The sequence below is a fragment of the Strigops habroptila genome, chromosome 5, assembly GCF_004027225.2.
Source record: "Strigops habroptila isolate Jane chromosome 5, bStrHab1.2.pri, whole genome shotgun sequence".
Classification (NCBI taxonomy): Eukaryota; Metazoa; Chordata; class Aves; order Psittaciformes; family Psittacidae; genus Strigops; species Strigops habroptila.
The window spans coordinates 48,612,782-48,634,323 of NC_044281.2; the positions used below are offsets into that span (position 1 = coordinate 48,612,782).

Sequence of the window (21,542 nt, forward strand, 5' to 3'; positions counted from 1 at the left end):
CAGGGGCTTTTTGCGAATCATGCCTTAATGAAGTTTAAATAACAACTATATTTCTTAGTTTTAAATGCTACTTTTCTGTTACCTGCCTGTTTTCTGAGTAAGTTAGTCTGCTGAAGCTGATATAAAAAAAGAAAGGCTATTGTAATTAGTGCAATATTATTCCAAGATAAAGCCATGAAAACTGAAGCTTTAGACAGCTGTCATCTCTTCAGCTATTCTGCTTATTATTCACAGTCAAATTCTGATATCTTCTGCATGTTACACAGAATGTTTACATGCAATTTCAGTGAAAATACTCATGGAACAAGATCTCTAAGTATCTATCTCAGAAGCTAGCCTAGAGAAAGAACGGAGCTCGAAAGTAATTTCAGACTTAATTTTCCCTCAGCACAGTCATCATTCTAAATAGGTACTCATAAACATACACTTTCTTTCTTTAGAAATAATTTATTATGAACTCCAATGTCCTTATATAATTGTCTAGATACGACAGACACTGAAAACTGAAATCTTCTTATTTATATGACAGTCAGGATATGGACAGCAAAATAAAAAAACTTCTAAAAATGGGTGCTCTAAGGAACAGCAAGACTGATTATCTTCAGTGGTAAAAGGGTAATTGCTGTTACACGGTAAAACAGAAACTGGGCAAATTCATACAAATACTCGTTGGAGTACAAGCGCTTACTGCCTAAAAACACTGACACATTATGCAAGCCAATTATTGTGTGGAGTGGTGGTGATATCTCAAATCCAAACTCATTTGTAGGATGCCTGAATATTGCAGGAAAGCATCTATCTATAACACCTGGCAATCTTCCACTGATGGCACACTTTCCCCTGAAAAGACTCACAGAATCATACGATATATTTTAGAACAGAATAGATCCCTGAAGATTCAATGCCTGCTCTAAGTGGGACCTCAAAGTTAGAAAAGGCTCCTCAACACATTATTCAGTTGAGTTTTCAGTACCTCCAAGGAATCTCTTCGGGCAATGTGGGAATTCCCCTCACTACAGCCTATGACTTTTATCTTCTGCTGTTTCACTGTGACCTCTAGGAAGAGTGTGCCTCCATCTTCTCTGAGAACTGTTCTCCCATTAGACACTTCTCCAGCATCACCTCACATATTATTTCAAAAATCCCCCGTCATGGTCAAGAATGAGAGGATCAGAACTCCTCCAGTTTCGAGGTTTACCAGCTCAGGAGACTCTGCAAGGCATGTAAGCAAACACCACCCTTGGCTAAATGGCTAGTCCCTGACAATACAGTGACACAGCACCTCTTCACAGATGCGAGCTGCTCTTGAAGAGTTCAAGTAGCACCAAGGTGAGGTATGAATGGCAGCTTCTAGGCACTTCTGTAAATAAAATAAAGAATTGCTGAAAATCCAACAGCTTGTTTTTCAGAAGCAATATGGTTAGAGTTAGCAGCTTGGTTTCAGCTGCCTTCTTCATGGAGATCACTCCCTTTTGTTCGTAGGAAATATCTTGAAAATCTTCTTTCATGGGTTCTCATCTGAGAACTCACTTTCCTGAAACCCTACTCATTCTCAACAATACCTAGCAGATTGGTTCTCTCACTACATGTAATTATGAAAACCAAAGTTGTTACAAAGACCACATTTAATGACAAGAAGTGCATGTGGCACTTGAACAAAATTTTTCTTAAACTCATCAGACTATGAGATTCCTTTTCCATGATTACCCCAGAACAGCACACAGCCCATGTAATTGTTGGAGGACTCTCTACAGAGCAAAAATAAGTGTGATACTCTTCTATTGTACTTCAAACTCTACCAGAGTATGATTAACACAAAGTTCATGCACTTACTGGAGCATTAAGATTAACATCCCTTCACACAGAGATCGAGGAATACATTTTTGGACACCTCAATTTACAGAGCTCTCTTTGAAAACCCTGTGGTCAAAACCTAGTTAAAGATATTTACTCCTCTGAGTGTTAGTTTAAAACACATTTTTTCTTTCAGACACAGCCCACATACTGTCAGGGCTTTTTTTCCTTTTCCTTTGTTTCCAGATTATATAAGAAATTCACTTCATCTTTAAAGAACAGTTTCTACCCTTGTGCAGGAGTAAATTATTATGTCAAGTTTCTTCAATTATCATACCTGTATAGTAATTTTTTTTTCCAATAAAAATAACCTTTTGTTAAAGGTTTCATTAGATTTCCCAGGAGACTGATAACAGCCAAATCTCCAGTCATCTGCAGGAACCACTACAGACATAGTCTGAACATTGAAATTCTTCTCAACACTTATGTTCAGACAACGGGATTGGTGTATTTTCCAAGTGCTTCATTACGCCAAGAGCAGGAGCCCAAAGCCTTTGCCCACAATAAACTTCTTCCATAGCCTTAATGAAAATCAGGCCTCAGGCAACTTATTAGTAAAATTTAAAATCCTGTGGAAATTATCCTTTCTGGTTTTAGCACCAAAAATTGATTCCTTCATAGAGGATATAGATAGTTCTTTTAAAGCCCACGTGCTTCATCTTTAGGCAGAAGAGCAGGTTACTATAAAGATATTTGACTATCAAGCATAGATCCCCTTCTATACTCTAAGCGTACTATCATGTTACTGGTACTTTAACATCCAGCACAGAAGCAAAATTATACAATGGGTCTACTTTCCGAAATATTTTAAGTGCATCAGTCACTTGGTTTCCAAATTAGCTACTAAAAAAGAGAAAAGACCCTACTTAAATGCAACACTCAAACACTTTAAACATTTGGAGGCTGCATGGAGAAAGCTTACCCCTTGACTGCAAACCATGTCCACATGCCTCACTATGTCCCAGCACACTCTGTCTCACTGCATGTGGCACCAGCACACAGTGACTCCAGCGGTGAGTCTTCCACCTGAAAGAGGAAAAGGTTAATGAGTAAGTGGAAAAGTTAACATGTCCAGGCAAAACCTTCAGTTACAAATGATGATAAACTGTAAAGACTTAAGGAAAAATAGAGTCAGAAAGTGGTAATTACTCCTGAAATAAGTATTGTGAACTGAAATTCAAATGCAAGGTTCACCACCTAGAAAGCTATCTCATCCACCAACAGTGCTTCCCTTTCTCATTTTGTAGGGCATGGTTCAAAGTTACATAAACTATACAAGAAACATCTTCAGTGGGCTTTGAAATCAGGCTGTCCTCATGCAAGCCTGTTCTAATACAACTCATGTTGTGCCCAGTCTGCTTTCTGCACTAGGATGCATGCCAGTCAAGAACAGGAGAAAGCATCTTTCCACAGCACTGTGTGGTACGGAGCCAGGCAGAGCTGAGTGGTGCAGCTCCTGCTTTGGCACCACCTTCAGCTCCCTGCTTTGCGACCATATCCTATAGGATGTGCAGGCTGGAGATGTGTACGCAAAGATATGATGCTCTTCTATTTACTAATATTGTATAACAGATGGGTCACAGAATTTTAATGCAGAGTGGTGAGTAATTGCCCTATTGTACTATTTGTCTAACGAGAATTTTTTAAAATGCATATTATTCACTGAAGTAGGAGAATCAGGGGAAAAGACAAGCGTTTCTGCAATAAGCATACAATTATGATTAAAGCAGTTGAGCGCTTGTGGTCCCAAAATAGCTTACATTGATTTTTAGATACATTGAGGGGGAGTTCCCAGTAATAGCTTCCTTAAACACATCGAACCCTGAGGTTACCTTTCTAGGAGCTGTGTCTGTTGGTGCTCATTCTGATAATGCCAGATCTACTGAAGTTTCCAATTTGAACTCTACTTTTACACATTTTGCAAGGTACATTATTTGTTTATACATCTGCATTTTCCAGTATTATGTTGTTTTCTGGTGAAAATTGTGCAGGACAATTGCAAAAGAGTAATTTCTGGAGAAGCGAGCTAAGACTTTTTACCTATACACTGGACAGATGGGAGTATCTTCACATTCTCTTTCCTCATACAATGTGTCTGGGCATGTCTGTCCCCCATTGGCAGCATCCTGAACAATAATCCTGTACCGGGACTGCTTAACTGCAGTGGCATTGCCTGCAAAAAACCAAACAAACAAAAAAAAAAGCCTTCTAAACACAGCTGGCATGCTGAGTTAGTGATCTAGCCGTCTTGGCTAAAAACATGCTTGGTGTTTTGTTTATATTTTAAAACTATGAGCACTCTGGAAGGAATGGCACGTTGGATCAAAAGCTACCATTACTTGCTTTAAAATTACCACTAGTTCAGCAGAACAGCACCTGGAAGGTTGATAGATCAACAGCCTAAAAGTTGCATCAAAAAATGCCTATTTACCAGATCATCAAATCAGACAAGAGAAGGGGTATTAACAAATACTTAAACACCTGAATGGGCAAAAAGAATAAAAAGAAAACAAAACAAACACACAAAAACCCCCTGTCATAATGAAAGATTTTGTTTCTGAAAACACATTCTGGTGGTCTCAGGCTGCTACCAGTAATCCTGTACGTTAAGAAGAGCACCACTAGCAGATTGAGGGAGGTGATCCTTTCCCTCCACTCAGCACTGGTGAGACAAGCGGGTGCCGCATCCAGTTCTGGGCTTCCCAGAAGGAGGACATGGGCACACTGAAGCGAGTCCAGTGAACTGCCACAAAGACTGTTTAGGGACTGGAGCATCTGACAAACAAGAAGAAACCAGGAAATCTGGGACTCTTCAGCCTCGAGAGAAGGCCCACAGGATCTTATCTATGTGTATCAATATCCAATGGCAGTCAGTAAAGACGACAGACTCTTTTCACAGTGATATCCACTGTGAAATTTTTGAAGCAGCTGAATACCCATTTAATGGTCATTTAATTGAAGTCACTGTTCCTCAGCTTCCTGATAAAAGTTTAATGTGTCAAAAATTTACCACTTCCCTTAATTAGAGAAGCTATGTTGTCAAAAAAAAAAAAAAAAAAAGGAGATTAAATTTATTGGGCACGATTTGTTCTCAATAAATCCACACCAGCCAGTTTATTAGAATCTTATTCTCAAAATGTTTATATACTGAGTAATAACTTGTTCTTGTGTTTTTCTGTGGAATAAAGTTAGGAAGTTAGGATGAGTAATCTACAATTTCTCTGATCGCTTTGAGGTTGTTGGGGATTTTTTTTGGGGGGGGGGAGGAGGACCGAGGGTGTTGGTTGGTTGGTTGGTTTGGTTTGGTATTACTGAGTTTTAGTTCCTCAGGATTTATCAATTTCTTACCCAGAAGATAGTCAATAGATGCTTTGGCGTTACTTTATTACTTCCTTCTCTATTCATACAGCTCTACTGACATGGAAACATCTAATTTATGAAAATAATTTCTTTTGTCCATTCCTTTCCTGGCTGCAGACAGGAAATAACAGCAGCAATTGCATATTCCCCATGTTTCCCCTGTTTCTCACAAAGCAATGGACATTTCATTCCGTTTCCCCTTAGTTTTAACCCACTTATGTAATTCTTGTTATCTAATACCCTCCTATCACTTAATTTACATTCTCAATTTCTTGTTTCTAATTTTTGTGAAACAATCTGATAATCAAAAATGAAAAAAAGATTCTGAACAACTCTGACAATGAGAAAAGATAAATAAGGGCTCCTCTAGCTGTGTATGATGTGTTCTCTTCATGGTTTGAAGCTTGAACATGCAAGTCATACAGAGAACTACACATGCCTTGTTCGTCTGTGCTGCTATTATAATAATTTCAGGATAGAAAGCAGAGTCCAGACAGGCTTCATCCCTTCATATAGATTTTCCTGGTAGCTTCCAGGTCTTCTATGATCCTGTCTGCATAGAACACGTTCCCAACAGGTGTAGCTACTGATTCTCTCTGTTTGATAAAGTCTATCTTTTTTATTTTTTAAATGGCTTGCTGATACTGCCATCTTCCCTCCCACTAAGAATTGCAAACTCTATCACTTTGTGATGATTTCCATTCAAATTATCTACCACCATTAGAATCTTAGCCATTTCCTTCCTATTAATCAGTACCAAATCTAAATGAGCTTCCCACAGTAATTTTCTCCACCTCAAGAAACTAAATTATCCTCAACATTTATTGCACATTACTCAAACCCCATTTTCAAAATTGAATTTCCTCATTGGTTTTTCTACAGCATTCCTTACAAATGTTAATGAACATAATTTTTATATCTCATTTAAAATTGCTATAGCCTGATTTTCCAGAGTATTATCATTATGTAGGACTGTCCTTTCAAAGCCAAACTTCAGCTGATTTCAAGCATCACTATGACTGCTTGTCCTCCTGATAAAAATCAAGCCTCAGGATCTCAAGACCATCTTAACTTCTATGTTCTTGACTATGAACTCAGATAATGCTGTTTGAGAATTCTGGGGGTGCCTTACTGCTGCTTCCACTTACACCTCCCTGTCCCACCAACGTCCAGTCTCCTCTCCTTAAACATATATGACTCTTCTCATTCCTCTCTTGCTGTCTCATCTTTCCTTCCCCTGAATTTGACCCCAGATTCCCCAGTACCTGCCCAAGACTCAGAAAGGTGCATCACTATTCTCAGGCAAGGGACAAAATCCTTGTTCACGACTGTAAAGTGTGCTATATCTGGCCAAGCTTATACAGGAAACATTCGGCTTCATACTCTTTGCTCCTGACCACATGGAAAGGCAGTTCGGTCAACACTAGACTCTGAGCACACAGATTTTCCAAGATTTCAGTCACCAAAATCAGAGCTGTCTCCAGCATTTTTATGCAGATAAGAGCTTTTGAAGCGGTAAGTCTAACTTTGACTGACTGATTGTTTTTGAGAACTGGAAGTGCCATATCCTTTACAGAAACTGAGACAAGGTAGAGGTCATTGGAATTCCTTATCATGGTATGCCTCACATTTTATCCACTTTTACCCATCCCATTTCAGATCTGATTTAAAGCATGGGGAAATAAATAAGACAGTTACTACTAACATTTCACATAAAGTTTTTTAGAGAATAAAGTAACAGAAATTTCTAACCTTCCCCCTGGACAACCAATGCCCGGAAGAGGAGTGGTACTAATAGGTGCCATCTATTTTCAGGAGGAAGATGAAAAATAGTATTTATTATCAGGTGTTTTCTTTTTTTAATCTCCCCATCTTAAATTTATGCTGACAGACTAGAGAGCACATCACCCATGCTGAAAGTAGTTAGTTCCCCAGGAAACCTACACCGCTAGGAAAGCAGGTAAGAAAGGAAAATCTACATGCTGCTCATTCAGATCATTTCATGATCCTTGAGGTCCTTTCCAAACCGGTATTCTATGATTCTGTTCTATTCTGAAACCTCCATATTGATCATTCAATTCTTGTTTTGATTCATCCTCAAAGACCTATTAAAACACATATATTATAGAAGACTGCAGTAGACAGTTGTCACCTGTAAGTATCTGAAATGGCAGAGAATCAATAACTTGCAACTACCTCCCTGTTCCTGCCTCACCAACAGGTGTTGGGATTCAATTACACTTCTTTTGTTAATTATGCTGTCTGTCCATCTGTTATTGCCCGAAGTTCACTGCTGTCTACACTTCTGAGGTATGACATAATTCTTTGCCAAAAGACAGACGGTTGTCTGATGACATTTAAATGTAGGGAAAATGTCAGCTTTTTTATTGTTAGATAGTAAAGTTTGACACATTTTCTCAGACAAACTACAAACAGCTTAACTGGTAAAGTTCTGTGTAAAAGTGATTTAGTGATTGCATGTTTGTCTAAGTTCTGATCCTACATCGGTACACATTTAATTTTAAATCTGCCAGGCAATACCTGTTCCTGCTTGATATGCTTGGTAATTCACCATCTGTATATTGTTTTCACTAAACACAACTTTTCTGTTAAAAAAACCCAAACCCCCTAACAACTCACATATGTATAGTGGTTCTGAAATTTCATTATCATGCTGAGGTTTTAATTGTGCAATGCAACTAAAAAAAAGTAAATCTTGCAATGCAGCCATATCAATAATAGATTTAGCAAAAAGCAAACTCCCCCATCTAGGAAGTTTTAATTTAGAATTATATTAAAGTGATAACGCTACCAAGGAGGTTAAATAATTAATTTCTTCTCATTTTAATTGTAGACTATTATTTAATAAACAAAGTCATTTACCAGGTAATTTATTCTACTTCTTTATAGGCAGCTCATTTAAAGTCTAAAAATAAATTGCTAATTAAAACAGGATTCACTGTTGTAGAAAGCAACTCATTTTCCCATAAAATCTAACAAGGACTATGTTAGAGCATCCACTGAGAATCTTTGAAGGGCAAAGAAGCCACCAACAATAATGAAATATTCTGATTACTGAGAAGGCTTTCATCTGAATAATTAATGAAACACACACATTTGTCATAAAAACCAACACTAGATCATTATAAAGAAACTTTGTTAAACACTTAGTGTCCAAAAGCTAACTAACTAAATCAAAGAAATATAGAGTCCTTGAAAAAACACGAAGAGCAAGAGTTATTTGCACAACCCTGTAAGTACATCTAGGTTGGTCAAGAGAAATAAATTTCATATAATGTAGGAATTCTGTGTATAGCCATACAACTTTGGGAACTTGGACTTTGAAGGCAGAAACCCAGAAAGAATTTATTCCAGCTGAAGAGAACTCGTATCTCCAAATCTGCTGCAAGGATCCCACCCCCTCAACAACATCAGTGTCAACAACACCCCAAGTCCAAAACTCTTCAGATTAAAGCCCCAAAATTATTAGACTGACATGAACAACATCTACCATACATTTCTAGGCCAATTCTCCATTTTTTCCCAAAATTTTGACTTCTTAAAGGCTTACCAGGTTGACATGCTGTTGGGCAGCGAGTCCACTCACTGAAAGGTGTAACAACACAGTTTTTCTTGCAGAGGAGGAGACACGGCCGCACAGTTTCAGGTCTGATGGACTCTGGACATCTATTGATCCAAACCAAAAGATAAAATATAGAAAAAATTAAAACTACAAGGAAATGTTTTCCTCCTAAGTCTCTCACAGGACTGTGAGGGTACCGCCATACCAAAGATAACACTCCCGGTCAGTCACGGCAAGCCTCATTTTAACTCTCCTTTGCACTCATGTAACCCAACTGAATTTAGTATACTTCAAAGATCTACAAAAGAAAAAAAAAAAAAAAAAAGGAGCTTGACTTGATGACTACAGGCTACATCTATGCTACCCCATCTATGATGCTAGTCTATCTATGATTTCCCGGGGAACTACAGACCAGTCAGCCTCACCTCTGTGCCTGGCAAAATCTTGGAGCACATTCTCCTGGAAAACATGCTAAGGCACATGAAAAACAAGGAGGTGGTTGGTGACAGCCAACATGGCTTCACTAAGGGGAAATCCTGCCTGACCAATTTGGTGGCCTTCTACGATGGCGCCACAGAACTGATGGACAGGGGCAGAGCAGTTGACGTCATCTACCTGGACTTGTGCAAAGCGTTCGACACTGTCCCGCATGACATCCTTGTCTCTAAAATGGACAGACATCAATTTGATATATGGACCACTCGGTGGATAAAGAACTGGCTCGATGGCCGCACTCAAAGAGTTGTGGTAAACGGCTCGATGTCCAGTTGGAAAACTGTAACGAGTGGTGTCCCTCAGGGATTGGTGTCGGGACCGGTCCTGTTCAACATTTTTGTCAGCGACATGGACAGTGGGATTGAGTGCACCCTCAGCAAGTTTGCTGACGACACCAAGTTGTGTGGTTCAGTTGATACGCTGGAGGGAAGGGATGCCATCCAGAGGGACCTTGACACGCTTGTGAGGTGGGCCGATGCCAACCTTATGAAGCTTAACCAAGCCAAGTGCAAGGTCCTACACCTGGGTTGGGGCAACCCCAGGCACTGCTACAGGCTGGGCGAAGAGATTCAGAGCAGCCCTGCGGAGAAGGACTTGGGGGTGTTGGTTGACGAGAAGCTTAACATGAGCTGGCAGTGTGCGCTTGCAGCCCTGAAAGCCAACTGTATCCTGGGCTGCATCAAAAGAAGCATGACCAGCAGGTCGAAAGAGGTGATCCTGCCCCTCTACTCTGCTCTTGTGAGACCTCATTTGGAGTACTGTGCACAGTTCTGGTGTCCTCAACATAAAAAGGACATGGAGCTGCTGGAGCAAGTCCAGAGGAGGGCCACGAGGATGATGAGGGGGCTGGAGCATCTCCCATACAAAGACAGGCTGAGAGAGTTGGGGCTGTTCAGCCTGGAGAAGACAAGGCTGCATGGAGACCTCATAGCAGCCTTCCAGTACCTGAAGGGAGCCTATAAGGATGCTGGGGAGGGACTCTTCCTTAACGACTGTAGTGGTAGGACAAGGGGTAATGGGTTCAAACTTAAACAGGGGAAGTTTAGATTAGATATAAGGAGGAAGTTCTTTACAGTGAGGGTGGTGAAGCACTGGAACGGGTTGCCCAGGGAAGTTGCGAATGCTCCATCCCTGGCGGTGTTCAAGGCCAGGCTGGACAGAGCCTTGGGCCACATGGTTTAGTGCGAGGTGTCCCTGCCCATGGCAGAGGGGCTGGAACTAGATGATCTTAAGGTCCTTTCCAACCCTTGGTATTCTAAAATACGAAGCTTACTGCAGGAAAACAGATATATTCACTACCAAAAAAAGCATGTAGTTATGTTTATAAAGCAGTCCTGTTTTAACACAAAATGCAACGGCCTTCAAACCACTTCCAACTGTGTGGAAGGACTGATGTAATATTCCTCTACTTTCAACCCCTAGGAAACACAAAAATAGCTTGAAGTGATCTTTGATTGAGGTCTCAATTGTTCTTTAAAAAGTTGTACAACACAGTATAAGAGCACTGTGATTTGGTTTTCATTCATTTTGAACTCCTAAATTAAAAATACGTCATGCACATTCTAAAAAAGTTTTCAGACATAACAAATACAAACTCAAAGGGTGGAGGTTGAAAAATTTTCTAGGATCAGGCAGATCTTGCACATCAACTGGGGGATCAGAAAGGGAATTACTCTTTTTTAATATTTTATTAATTTCTAGAAGAAAGATCACTCAAAATTACTTAGTAATGCATGCAACCCAAAATGATCCCATTTGAAAAAGGAATAGGCCATTACACCATTCTAGGAGAGAAACTAAACCTTAACATCACAATTTTGTTACTGGGATAGTAATAAGATACTTCAGGGTATAATTTAAAAGAAAATAAATACAAAGAGACATGTCTTCTCATTAAGTATGATTATCCTAGGAGGCATATTTCTGTTATCTAAGTTGAAATATTTTTCTGCAAAAACAATTTCAGGAAGAAGCTCTAATAAGGACTCAGCAGTCCTTCTTGATCCAGCTACTTCCATTACACAAGGAACATCACAGCATTGAAGCTACCACACCAAAGCCAAAGAGATACCCTTTTTGAAGTCCCCAGTACACAAACCTCTCCTTTTGGCAGGATTTCTCCACCACTGAAACTCTGTTTTCCCTTCATATACTTCACTAAAGTATTTACTTACTCCATTCAGTTTCATTTCCCCTTACACAATCTCAGAAATGGAGGGGGCAAACAACTATTTTAGACATCATATAGCTCTATAAACAATATGTTTAATTAGGCAAAGTTATAACATATCAATGGATTCTAGGTATAAATGAATATTAGATTTCTTTCCCTTTATTTAATTAATCTCATTAACCTCAAGAACTTTAATTAACTTTACTGAAATCAACACAGTCTGCTTATACAAACAGGATTGTTTTGAGAGCTACAATAAGAAATGAAACTCAGTTGTAAGTCTCTAGACTCATTAACAGTGCAAAAAATAATTAGCAACGTCTTGATTTTTTCATATTAGGGAAAACATCTGCCTACTTTTTTTTCCTCACTTAGTAAAGCAAAGCAAAATTCAGAATATTTGTACTGTAGAATACATAATTTTGTTGTGTTGGTATCACATTATAGAAACTATATAAATCAACTGAACGATATCGATCACACATGGTTCTGCCTACTGTGGTGTAAATTTAATGCAAACTCAGTTTACTTTTTCTATTTTATTAGAGCATTGTTAATAATGTGTTGGTAAACATTAAATTCAGATGTACTTAACATTTTCCTCACACCTGTCCTTCAGGAAAAATATTTGCAGAAAAATGTGAATTAGAATAACAAAGGAGCTACAGCAACAAATCTACACCACTAACAGCATGCATTTTGCTTGGATTTACACAGAAAATTAAAAATGGGCTAGCTATTTATTTTTGTTAGATATTTGTATCCCTTTCATAGTAGTGATGGAGTAGTAGCTGGAGAATTAGTCCTGAAATGAAATTATTTTCAAGGCTATGCAAGGATTCCATAGACCTGCTAAAAATGCCTTCTTATGTCATGCATTGTACTACAAATAATCTACAAATAACTACAAATAATCACTAATAACCCTTTTTAAATACCTTTTGGGTGTGACCTGGCCAGAACTGCTCTTCATGCAGAAGACTTTCCTTGTCTGTATGCCCACTCCACAAGTGGCTTCTCTGCTCCAATTAATAGTTGCATTGAGTGCAGTTACCAGCACATCTTCAGAGCAAGAGCTCCAGGGAGAAGTTTCCCAGAAGAAATGCACGCATGGGTGATCATTACAGGCACGGTGCTCCTGCAAGGCTCGGTCAGGGGGACAGGCTTTTCCACCTGGAGTAAAAAGAACACCCTATTTTATCTTATGGCAAGTGGCAAAAGGAAGACATAGAAAAATAAACAAAACCGTTAGGTTTGCTTAGTATCTTCCCCCCCCCCCCAATTAAAAATAAATAAATAAATAAAGTTTAAATAAAGCTGTTGACCTTTACGGCTGCAATAAGAACCTTCTAAAATATTGTTTCCCCATTAAACTAGCCTTGCATAAAATTGTATGCCATATAATGGAAACAGAAATAGGCAAAGCATATTTCTGAGTAACCTTATTGATACTCCTACACAGAACCAAGTTAATTCCATTTAAATGCCAGTATCACTCAGCAAACATGCAATTACGTTTAAAGACAAGTTAAGCATTATTTTTATGTTCAGTCTTCTTGCTAATTTCCCAAGGAGGAGCATCTCTTTCTAATATGTGGACTCTGTTCGCACATTGCCTTAAAGAGACAAGCTGTAGAGGGTGCTGAACCATACTGATGGATGAATGCATCAAATGATACCCACATCAGAAAACCAAGGGAGGGAAAACTTGAAAGAGGTTTTGTGTATGAAGTCTTCACTTTTCTTAAGCAGCATCATTCAAATTAGCGTCCAAAGATTTTACTAAGCTACTACACTTTGTTGACAGCTGGTAATAAATCCACAAAGTACAGGAGTTTGAACAGCTTCCCCAGAAGTTTTGCCACTGTAGCCAGAACCTTGAATTTATCCCATAAAAGTAGACAGTGTTCTTAGCTCAAAAGCTAAGGAGCAATGCAGTGAAATTTAACAGTAAGCATTGTAATTTTAGGAAGAAAGAAGTAAAAATTACTAAAATCAAAGCCATTTGCTTACAGGAGGAAGAATCTGTCAACTTGTGACACAGCAGAAGTGCTGCAGGTTTTGAAAGAACTGTAGTGTTTGGGCCAGATACCACAAGATTCAGAGCACCTTCATGCCCTACTAAAACCAATGAGAGATGAAGGTATATTGCTCGTCGAAGGGATACCTATTGCCTTGTGGGACTGAGACTTCTCAAATAAGGTATGACCCTAAATGGCCACAATAAATACCACCAAGGAAAGAAAGACAGAGAGAGAAATTTCTTAGCACAATGATTTGGATAATCATGTCACATTCATTTTTCCCATGAAAATGGACTGTTCCACCTAGTGTTCAGTCTCAGAAATGTTTAGCATGATGATGGAGTAGAAAATGTTGCAGGTAACTTCTTTCCTGAAGATTTTGACTTAGCAGGAAAAATGCAGACCAGTTATTGCTCTTGTGTGTTCAAGCACATGTGAAAAAAATCAAAAAACAAAAAACCCAAAGAAGTAGCAAGCAAATGGCAAAATGCCTGGTCCATTTGAAGAAAAATAAAAATAATAAAAATAAAAAATCTAACTCAAATTTTGAGCTTCCCAGGGAAAAATTCGGGTGGCTTTTTCATGAATATCAGTGGTAAGGAAGCTCTGTTAAGCAATGGAGAGTAATAATGAGGCAGTTTTACCTTAAGATAATAAGAAATGCCATATGATCCATCCAACCTAGCATTCTGCCTGCAAAACTGCAAGCAGGAGATGCTGTTTCTATAAAGCACAAGAGCCTGGCCTCTTTCTGGAGTTCATTGATAATGTTCGCACAAGGCAACAGGACAGCACGCTACTGCCTAGCCATTCTATTAGCCATTTACAGACTTCATGGACCTGATGTTCATCAGTTTCCTAATCCATTCTAAACCTGCTGAGACTGCCTACCTCCACAGTTGCAGAAGTTTACCTCATAAAGAAATATCTTTGAAAACCTGTTTTAAACCAAATCCCTCTAGTTTCATCAACAGTCTCCTGGTTATCATACTCCAGGAGCTCGTGAGCAGCTTGGAGAAAACAAGCCGAGGGTTTGCACTGCCTGTGAGATGGCATCCAGAAGTTGTCAGACAGCAGAGCCATGGCCTCAGTTCATAGAGGACAAATGAAATACTTGCAAAGGTAAGAGAGCTCTGTAAAATCAACCACTATTTATCTGTATGCAAATGTGTGACTCTGCATAGCAAACCACTATACTCATTTATAAAGATTTACAAAAAAAGTTGGGGCATTCGATTTTAATAGTTAATTATTCCTTCCTGAGAAACTTTAAATTATTCAGTTCGAAGCACATAATTTTTAGTTTAGTGTGTTTCAGATGGAGATGACTGAGTTTATGTACTTCCAGAATTCACTTCTTCAACACTTCACTTTCATATTCCATGTTCATCTCTTATATGCATTTTGTTACTTCTATGGAAAACATGAAGCCAACTGTATTTTTCATTTTAATTATTCTCTAGCTCATAGACTTTTTTAGTAGTAGTTATTATCGTTCCATTGACAATTATGTAGCAGTTTTCATCCTGAAGGGTCCCAATTTTCTTTGCAAGCGCTTATAAGGATGTTTATGTGAATACAGACTTTCCATGTGAGTAAGGGTTTGCAAGATCAAGGACTTACATTGACCAGAAACAGTAGGTGGCTTTAATGATCATTTACAAAATAGCACATAACAAAGCTTGTAGATGCAAAGACTACATTTGCAACTACAAGTGTTTTCCTGCTGCATTAGCTGCACACAGTTCTGATAACACTGGAAATTTCTGTTGTGTCAACAAGGCTTTAGTCTGACAGACCTGTTCATGTTTTATGAATTTTTATGCACTTGACAGGAAACTTTTCAAATCCTGTCTGATAAACCAACACATAAACAAATTACAATACGTGTAACTGTAGAAGGCTACACTTCTAATAAGAAATAGTTTGTGTAAATCATTGTATCACCAATGCTGATTTGTAAAAATCCAGATACATGATGTGTCCATGAAGATCCAGAGGAAATTATATATATTCATGAAGAGCTATTTACTTACTACAATAGAAAAACAACAAGGTCAATACATTTTAGGTCTGCATTAGTAAACAGGTCCTTTTCTATTTCTTAATTTTTCACAGCTCACTTATTTTCTAAATTGGTACTAATATGTTCCTACATAAAGACACTCGCATGATGAGTGCGAATTTGTGTCATGCAACAATTTCGTTAGTATAGAATGCAGCTCTCCTGAAGTTAATTTACACCCAGACTGGCCCTCAACAGATAATAATTCATAGCTGAAGTAAATAATTTTGAATTGTGACAGAATTTCTCTGACACATGCATTAACTCAAGCCCACAAAGATTTTTTAGTCACTAGGCATGAAGTACAGAAGGTATTAAGTATTATTCCTCATTGCTGCAGTACTCAGATTACCTCTGATGTAAACACAGTTTGGCTGAGGAATGTAAGTCAGCTCATTAACAACTTAACAATGATTAAGCCAAAACTTTTACCACTTACCCTCAGCTGGAAGGGCCAAGATGGACCTACTCCTGCTTTGACTGCCCTCAGCATTTTTACTGGAGCATGAGTGGGAACACGGGGACCATGCAGACCACTCACTGATAACACAGTCCATTGCACAAGGGATTTCACAAGCCACAACTTCAGGATAGGGAAGCTCTGAGCAGAGGTGATGTGGTACTTCTTCACCTGGAGCAAGCAAAACAAGAAAGACATGGAGGAAGGCTCAGCTTGGTTCAATATCTACAGTCTGTATCGAGCAGACTATGTCAAACATCCGCCTGTGGAGGAATACAGTACAAAAGAGCACGTGGTTAGGCTTTAGGCTTGAAAGTGTAATACTTGAACAACTAAATTATTTCTTCAGAAGAGCAAAAAAGAAAAAATGTGTTTCAAGTTTCGTGCGTGACTTCTTGGCTGCAGTCCACTTTATAAAGCAGGTCCTTCTCCTGCAACCTCACCAGAATGAACCATTATTTCTGACTCTGCTCCTCACCCAAAAACCAGGATCCAAAATTATGGACCTGTTGGACCACCCCCATCTAAGGAAGAAATACTTTCTGCTAGAGACAAATCAAGGGATCTGAACCAAAGCATACCTGCTGATGAGAAGCATCTTTCCAAAACCCCTTTCAACAAGAATGTAGGACGCTGGGGACTGGTGAGGAAAAACCTACCAACCAAAAGAACCACTGGCAGAATGAGCAGCAAAACAAAGCACATGAAGGATCCATGTGGAGTCCAACATGCAGAACTATTGGTTTTAAAAAGCAAAATAAAAATACACATTTATTTTTAAAATAACAAAGGAAATGTCCAGTAATTTTAGAAATTACACAGAATTTACATGGACATCATAATGCATAAAAATTCACAAAATGTAATTCTTTAGAACTGAGTAACACCTAATATCTTATAATTTAAGCAATGAACAGACATGACTGACTTTATTACGCTGTTTTATTGTTTAGTGTTTCTGGACCATTATGAATTTTCAGCTACATAGCCGAAATTTCTGGAAGCTCAAATCTACCTCTTTACAAGCAACAAGCTCACACTGAATGTTACCTCCTCTTTTGCCCTTATAATAGTTACAAAGCTCTCCTTTGAGGTTTCTTTAATTATGAACTTAGGAAAAACACAATGACTATCCAGGCTCAATTATATGTAGGAAAAAAAAAAAAAAAAGAAAATTTATAATAGCAACAACTGGCTCTTTCACCTCACAATACAGGAACAGGCTCCGTAACAAGGCGGCCCAGGGTGCATTTATAACTAGGAGGGTAGAAGACTCTACTGCTTTTGCAAGGCAACACATATACAAGTGAGTAAATAAGAGAGGCAGGCTGCTAGCAAGAGTGCATAAAGCTGTCAACAGCACAGTGGTATTATCCGCAGTTGCATTCCTAAATGAAGACAGGCTCATCACCCTCGAGGCACAAATAAAACTTTTCAAGCATATTATGAGAAGTAACAGAGAATCTAGCAAGCAAGCAGACTGCAAGATATGCTTTAAAATATTTTATTCTTATAATCCCTTTCCCTTGCATATGCTACACTCATAAGGAAGGGCTTGATATGCCCAGTCTTTGAAATACTATTTTACGTCTACTCAATATGGAAATGGAGACTAACACCCACCCTATAGATAGCCCCCATTCTTTGGTACTGCACCGTTGGCGTCCCTGCAAACCAAGGTTAATCCATCATCTGTTTTGACCAGCCCATTATCGCCACTGCTGTTTTGGATGCTCACATAAGGCTGAGAACCACCTCTACATAAAAACAATGTAAAAACACCAAATAAACCTGTAAGCCTTATTCAGCTGTCTTCTGTAGTCATTTAAGTATCAAAATCCCTGCTAACATTTTGACAGTTTGTCTGTACAGCAGCAGATAACACAAGGGCATCCTGGGCAGGCATGATTTTAGGAGTCAATGGTACAGTAGCATCAAAAGATTATATGCTTTGGTGAAGTAGTGTAAAACATCTGTCCTCCTCTCCCATCACTGTCATTTACAAGGAAGCATATGAACAGTCACTGACAGGCTTCTGAATGAGAAGGGATGAAATGTAACACTGGCCCTGCAAGCGTGCTCCCCGCCCCACCATCCACGCAGGAGGTTATCTTCATTATATACAGACTTTACAGCAAGGGAGCCCCATTAAATTCATCAAATTCTGGATTTAGCCCAATTTTTCTACCAATCAGATTGTGCTAGAGATGCAAGCATCAGAGAAAAACCTACTTGCTGGAAGCCAGGAGAGCCTTTCCACTGATTTAACCTGATCTCACAAAGTCTAAGCTGCTTCACTCAGAAGATGGTTTAAAACACGTGAGTCTCCTTTGGGGTGGCTTCCTCCACCCATGAGCTGAAGTGCCACAGATTTTCAAGTGACCACCCTGTGGGGAAGGGAGGCAAAGGAACAAAATACGCTTTCCACTTCTTCCATTTGTGATTTCTTTTCACACTGGATTTACAGCAGGTAACAGCAACAGTAACGCTGCAAACAGAAGCTGCAATTCATGGTTCCTCAGCAAAGAAAGGAAGCTTTGAGTTTTGTTATAAAGAGTTTGCCACCCGTTGCATGAAGGTACAATTCAACACTCACTTTGATTTACTTTATAGATCTATTCACTGTGTTCAGGTTTAATTACTGGCTTGTATTACTGTAGAAGGGGAATGTTCTTCTGTACCAGCCACTTGGCAGAGAATTCTCAGAAAACTACTGTATACTACAAAGAGAGGTAAAAATCTTTCATTTTCCATGAAAAATACTAGTACAGGATATGTCTGAAGTGTGCTTTATACATTGTCACAGAATTGCAGGAAATATTAAATTCTCCAGAGCTTCCAAATTGTCTGCCCAATACCTTGAAGTTATAATTCTTATCTCAGATTTTCTGAACGCTCTCTCTAGATCTTTCTATAATCTTTACACACACAAGTCTCTGGGGCCAGAGGGGATCCACCCAAAGGTACTGAGGGAGCTGGCAGAAGTGCTCATGAGCCACTCCATTTATCAGCAGCCCTGGCTAACCAGAGAGGTCCCAGTTGACTGGAAATTAGCAAACGTGATGCCCATAAACAAGAACGGCTGGAAGGAGGGTCCGGGGAACTACAGGCCTGTCAGTCTGAACCTGGGTGCTGGGGAAGGTTATGGAGCAGATCATCTTGAGTGCCATCACAAGACAAGTACAGGACAACCAGGTTACCAGGCCCAGTCAGCATGGGTTTATGAAAGGCAGGTCCTGCTTGACCATCCTGATCTCCTCCTATGACAAGGTGACCCACTTAGTGGATGAGGGAAAGGCTGTGGATGTTGCCTACCTAGACTTTAGTAAAGCCTTTGACACCATTTCCCACAGAATTCTCCTGGGGAAACTGGCAGCTCATGGCTTGGATGGATGTACTGTTTGCTGGGTAAAAGCCTGCCTGGATGGCTGGGCCCAGAGAGTGGTGGTGAATGGAGTTAAATCCAGCCGGTCACAAGTGGTGTTCCCCAGGACTCAGTATTGGGGCCAGTTCTGTTCACTATTTTCATCAATGATCAGTATGAAGGGATTGAGTGTAAGTTTACAGGTGACAGCAAGGTGGGTGGGAGTGTTGGTCTGCTGGAGGGTAGAACGGCTCTACAGAGGGATCTGGACAGGCTGGATCAATGGGCCAAGGACAACTGTATGAGGTACAATAAGACTCAGTGCCAGCTCCTGCTCTTGGGTCACAACAACCCCTTGTCCCCTAATTTGAATTCTTTAACAAGGCAACAGAGAAGCTACATGGAGAAGTACAATTCTGAGTGGAATTTTTGATTCACCAAAAAGCAAACGAAATTCTTTCCAGCAAGGGAAATGAAAGGAATAGCATAAAACCCTCCTTGAGCTAAAGAGCTTGTTTTTTTCCAGCAACTTCGTTTGTTTCCTGTTCTCGTTTCCATTCTAGTAGAAGCCACTCCCATGGGTCCTGAATAACACACTCTAGGGTGAGGCACTGAATGAAAAGGAACGTTTCATTCTGAACCAGTTCAATATTAAACTGCATCTGTCTATTTTACGTAATGCCTTGCAGCTCTGATGCATTAGCCCCATTCTTCCCAGTAACCTGTGCACCCATCTCCTCTGACACAGACGTCTCTTCCGGCTCAGAAAAAAGAGAATGTCCACTGGACAGGATATGACTAAAGCAGCAAAAACACAAATCCCATCAGGCAGCAGGAACCGAAAGATCAACTCAATAACAAACTGAGTATCCTTTTGACACTCACCACTATACATACCATGCTCATTTTTAAAAATGGAAATTTGTAACATTACTTTGAAGATTTCATGCTTGCACGCTGTGTGTGGAGCCCTGAATGACCTCCATGGTGGGGGAAGGCTCAAGATGAAGGAACTGCATTTCAGACTGTTCAGCATTGCTACCTAGAAGTTCAGAATTTTTTAATCCCCACCCCGCCCCCCGATGGTTGTAAAAATGCTGCATATTTAATGACAATTACCAGTTTGACATCAATATTTCTCTTTGTAGCATTTCAAATTATTCAGTGGAAATAATGAAGCTGTCATCTAATATACTATGTGTATCATAGAATTTTATGTCCCACTTAAATCTCAGAAAAGAATGACAATAAACTTTGATTAAATACTTGCCTGTAACAGAATAAGATGTCAACAGAGAGTAGTAAATTCAGAAGAATTCCTATTGACTGTATGCCAGTTTGCTAACGGCAATTGCACTCAGAGAGCTGTCTGCTGACAATATCTTGGCCTAGGCATCTCATTAGCTAACGAAAATGCTATATTTAGAAGTAAGAACAATCAAACTACAACAATGCAACAATATGATAAATTTCATATAACCATTTTGACTGTGTTCATCTCATCACAAAAAACGATGGATATTTTTTTTATGTGATTCACGACCAGCTTTACACCTTAAAGCATCCAGGGCTTGCCATCTTCAGTTGTCACTGGGAGACCAATGTCACGTTTCACTGAAAACCCTGGCTCCTGGTTGACTTTTCTTAATGCCAGTCAACAGGTAAGAACAGTGGAGAAGAATGGTGTCAGTTTGTCAGGGAAAGCAGTGGAGTATGGAATAAATTTAATTGCAGTGGTCCATCTCTATTATCAGAGCCCCATGGCAGAGAAGAATGCAATAGCAATGAAGAATGGAGGTGAAGACCATGAAAAAAGATGAAGCAGTGAAGAAGAACAATCCATTCACAATGCAAAAGAGGAAAGAAACACAAATACAACCACAGGACATGCAGGGCGGGGCGGGGGGAAGGGAGGGGTAAGGAGGAGCAGGATTTAGAAAAAGGAAAAAAAATAGATGAGACAATTATTAAGGGTTTGAGTCAAAAGACTTGGTTAAAATGCAACTATGAAAACCAGCGCATTAGTTTAAGGAAAACACATTTTTAACCACATAATGAATAAGGAAGGAAAGGAGAATAGTAACTCAGAAGAGTAAGTAAAAGGAAAGTAAAATGAAAAAGTACGGACAGATGCAATGATAATAAATCTGGAAAAGAATCAGTA

General features: G+C 39.3%; 1 protein-coding gene across 3 annotated transcripts in view; it reads right to left on the reverse strand.

The window, feature by feature from the left end:
- THSD7B (thrombospondin type 1 domain containing 7B) overlaps nucleotides 1–21,542 on the reverse strand; it is a 398,006-nt gene that overhangs the window by 143,149 nt on the left and 233,315 nt on the right. For all 3 annotated transcript variants that reach the window (XM_030486445.1, XM_030486444.1, XM_030486446.1), the window contains 5 exons: nucleotides 15,994–16,185; nucleotides 12,404–12,638; nucleotides 8,786–8,901; nucleotides 3,895–4,027; nucleotides 2,777–2,880 (listed from right to left, as the gene is read on the reverse strand). In XM_030486445.1, the coding sequence (XP_030342305.1) occupies nucleotides 2,777–2,880; nucleotides 3,895–4,027; nucleotides 8,786–8,901; nucleotides 12,404–12,638; nucleotides 15,994–16,185 (780 nt within the window). The remainder of the gene's footprint in view (nucleotides 1–2,776; nucleotides 2,881–3,894; nucleotides 4,028–8,785; nucleotides 8,902–12,403; nucleotides 12,639–15,993; nucleotides 16,186–21,542) is intronic.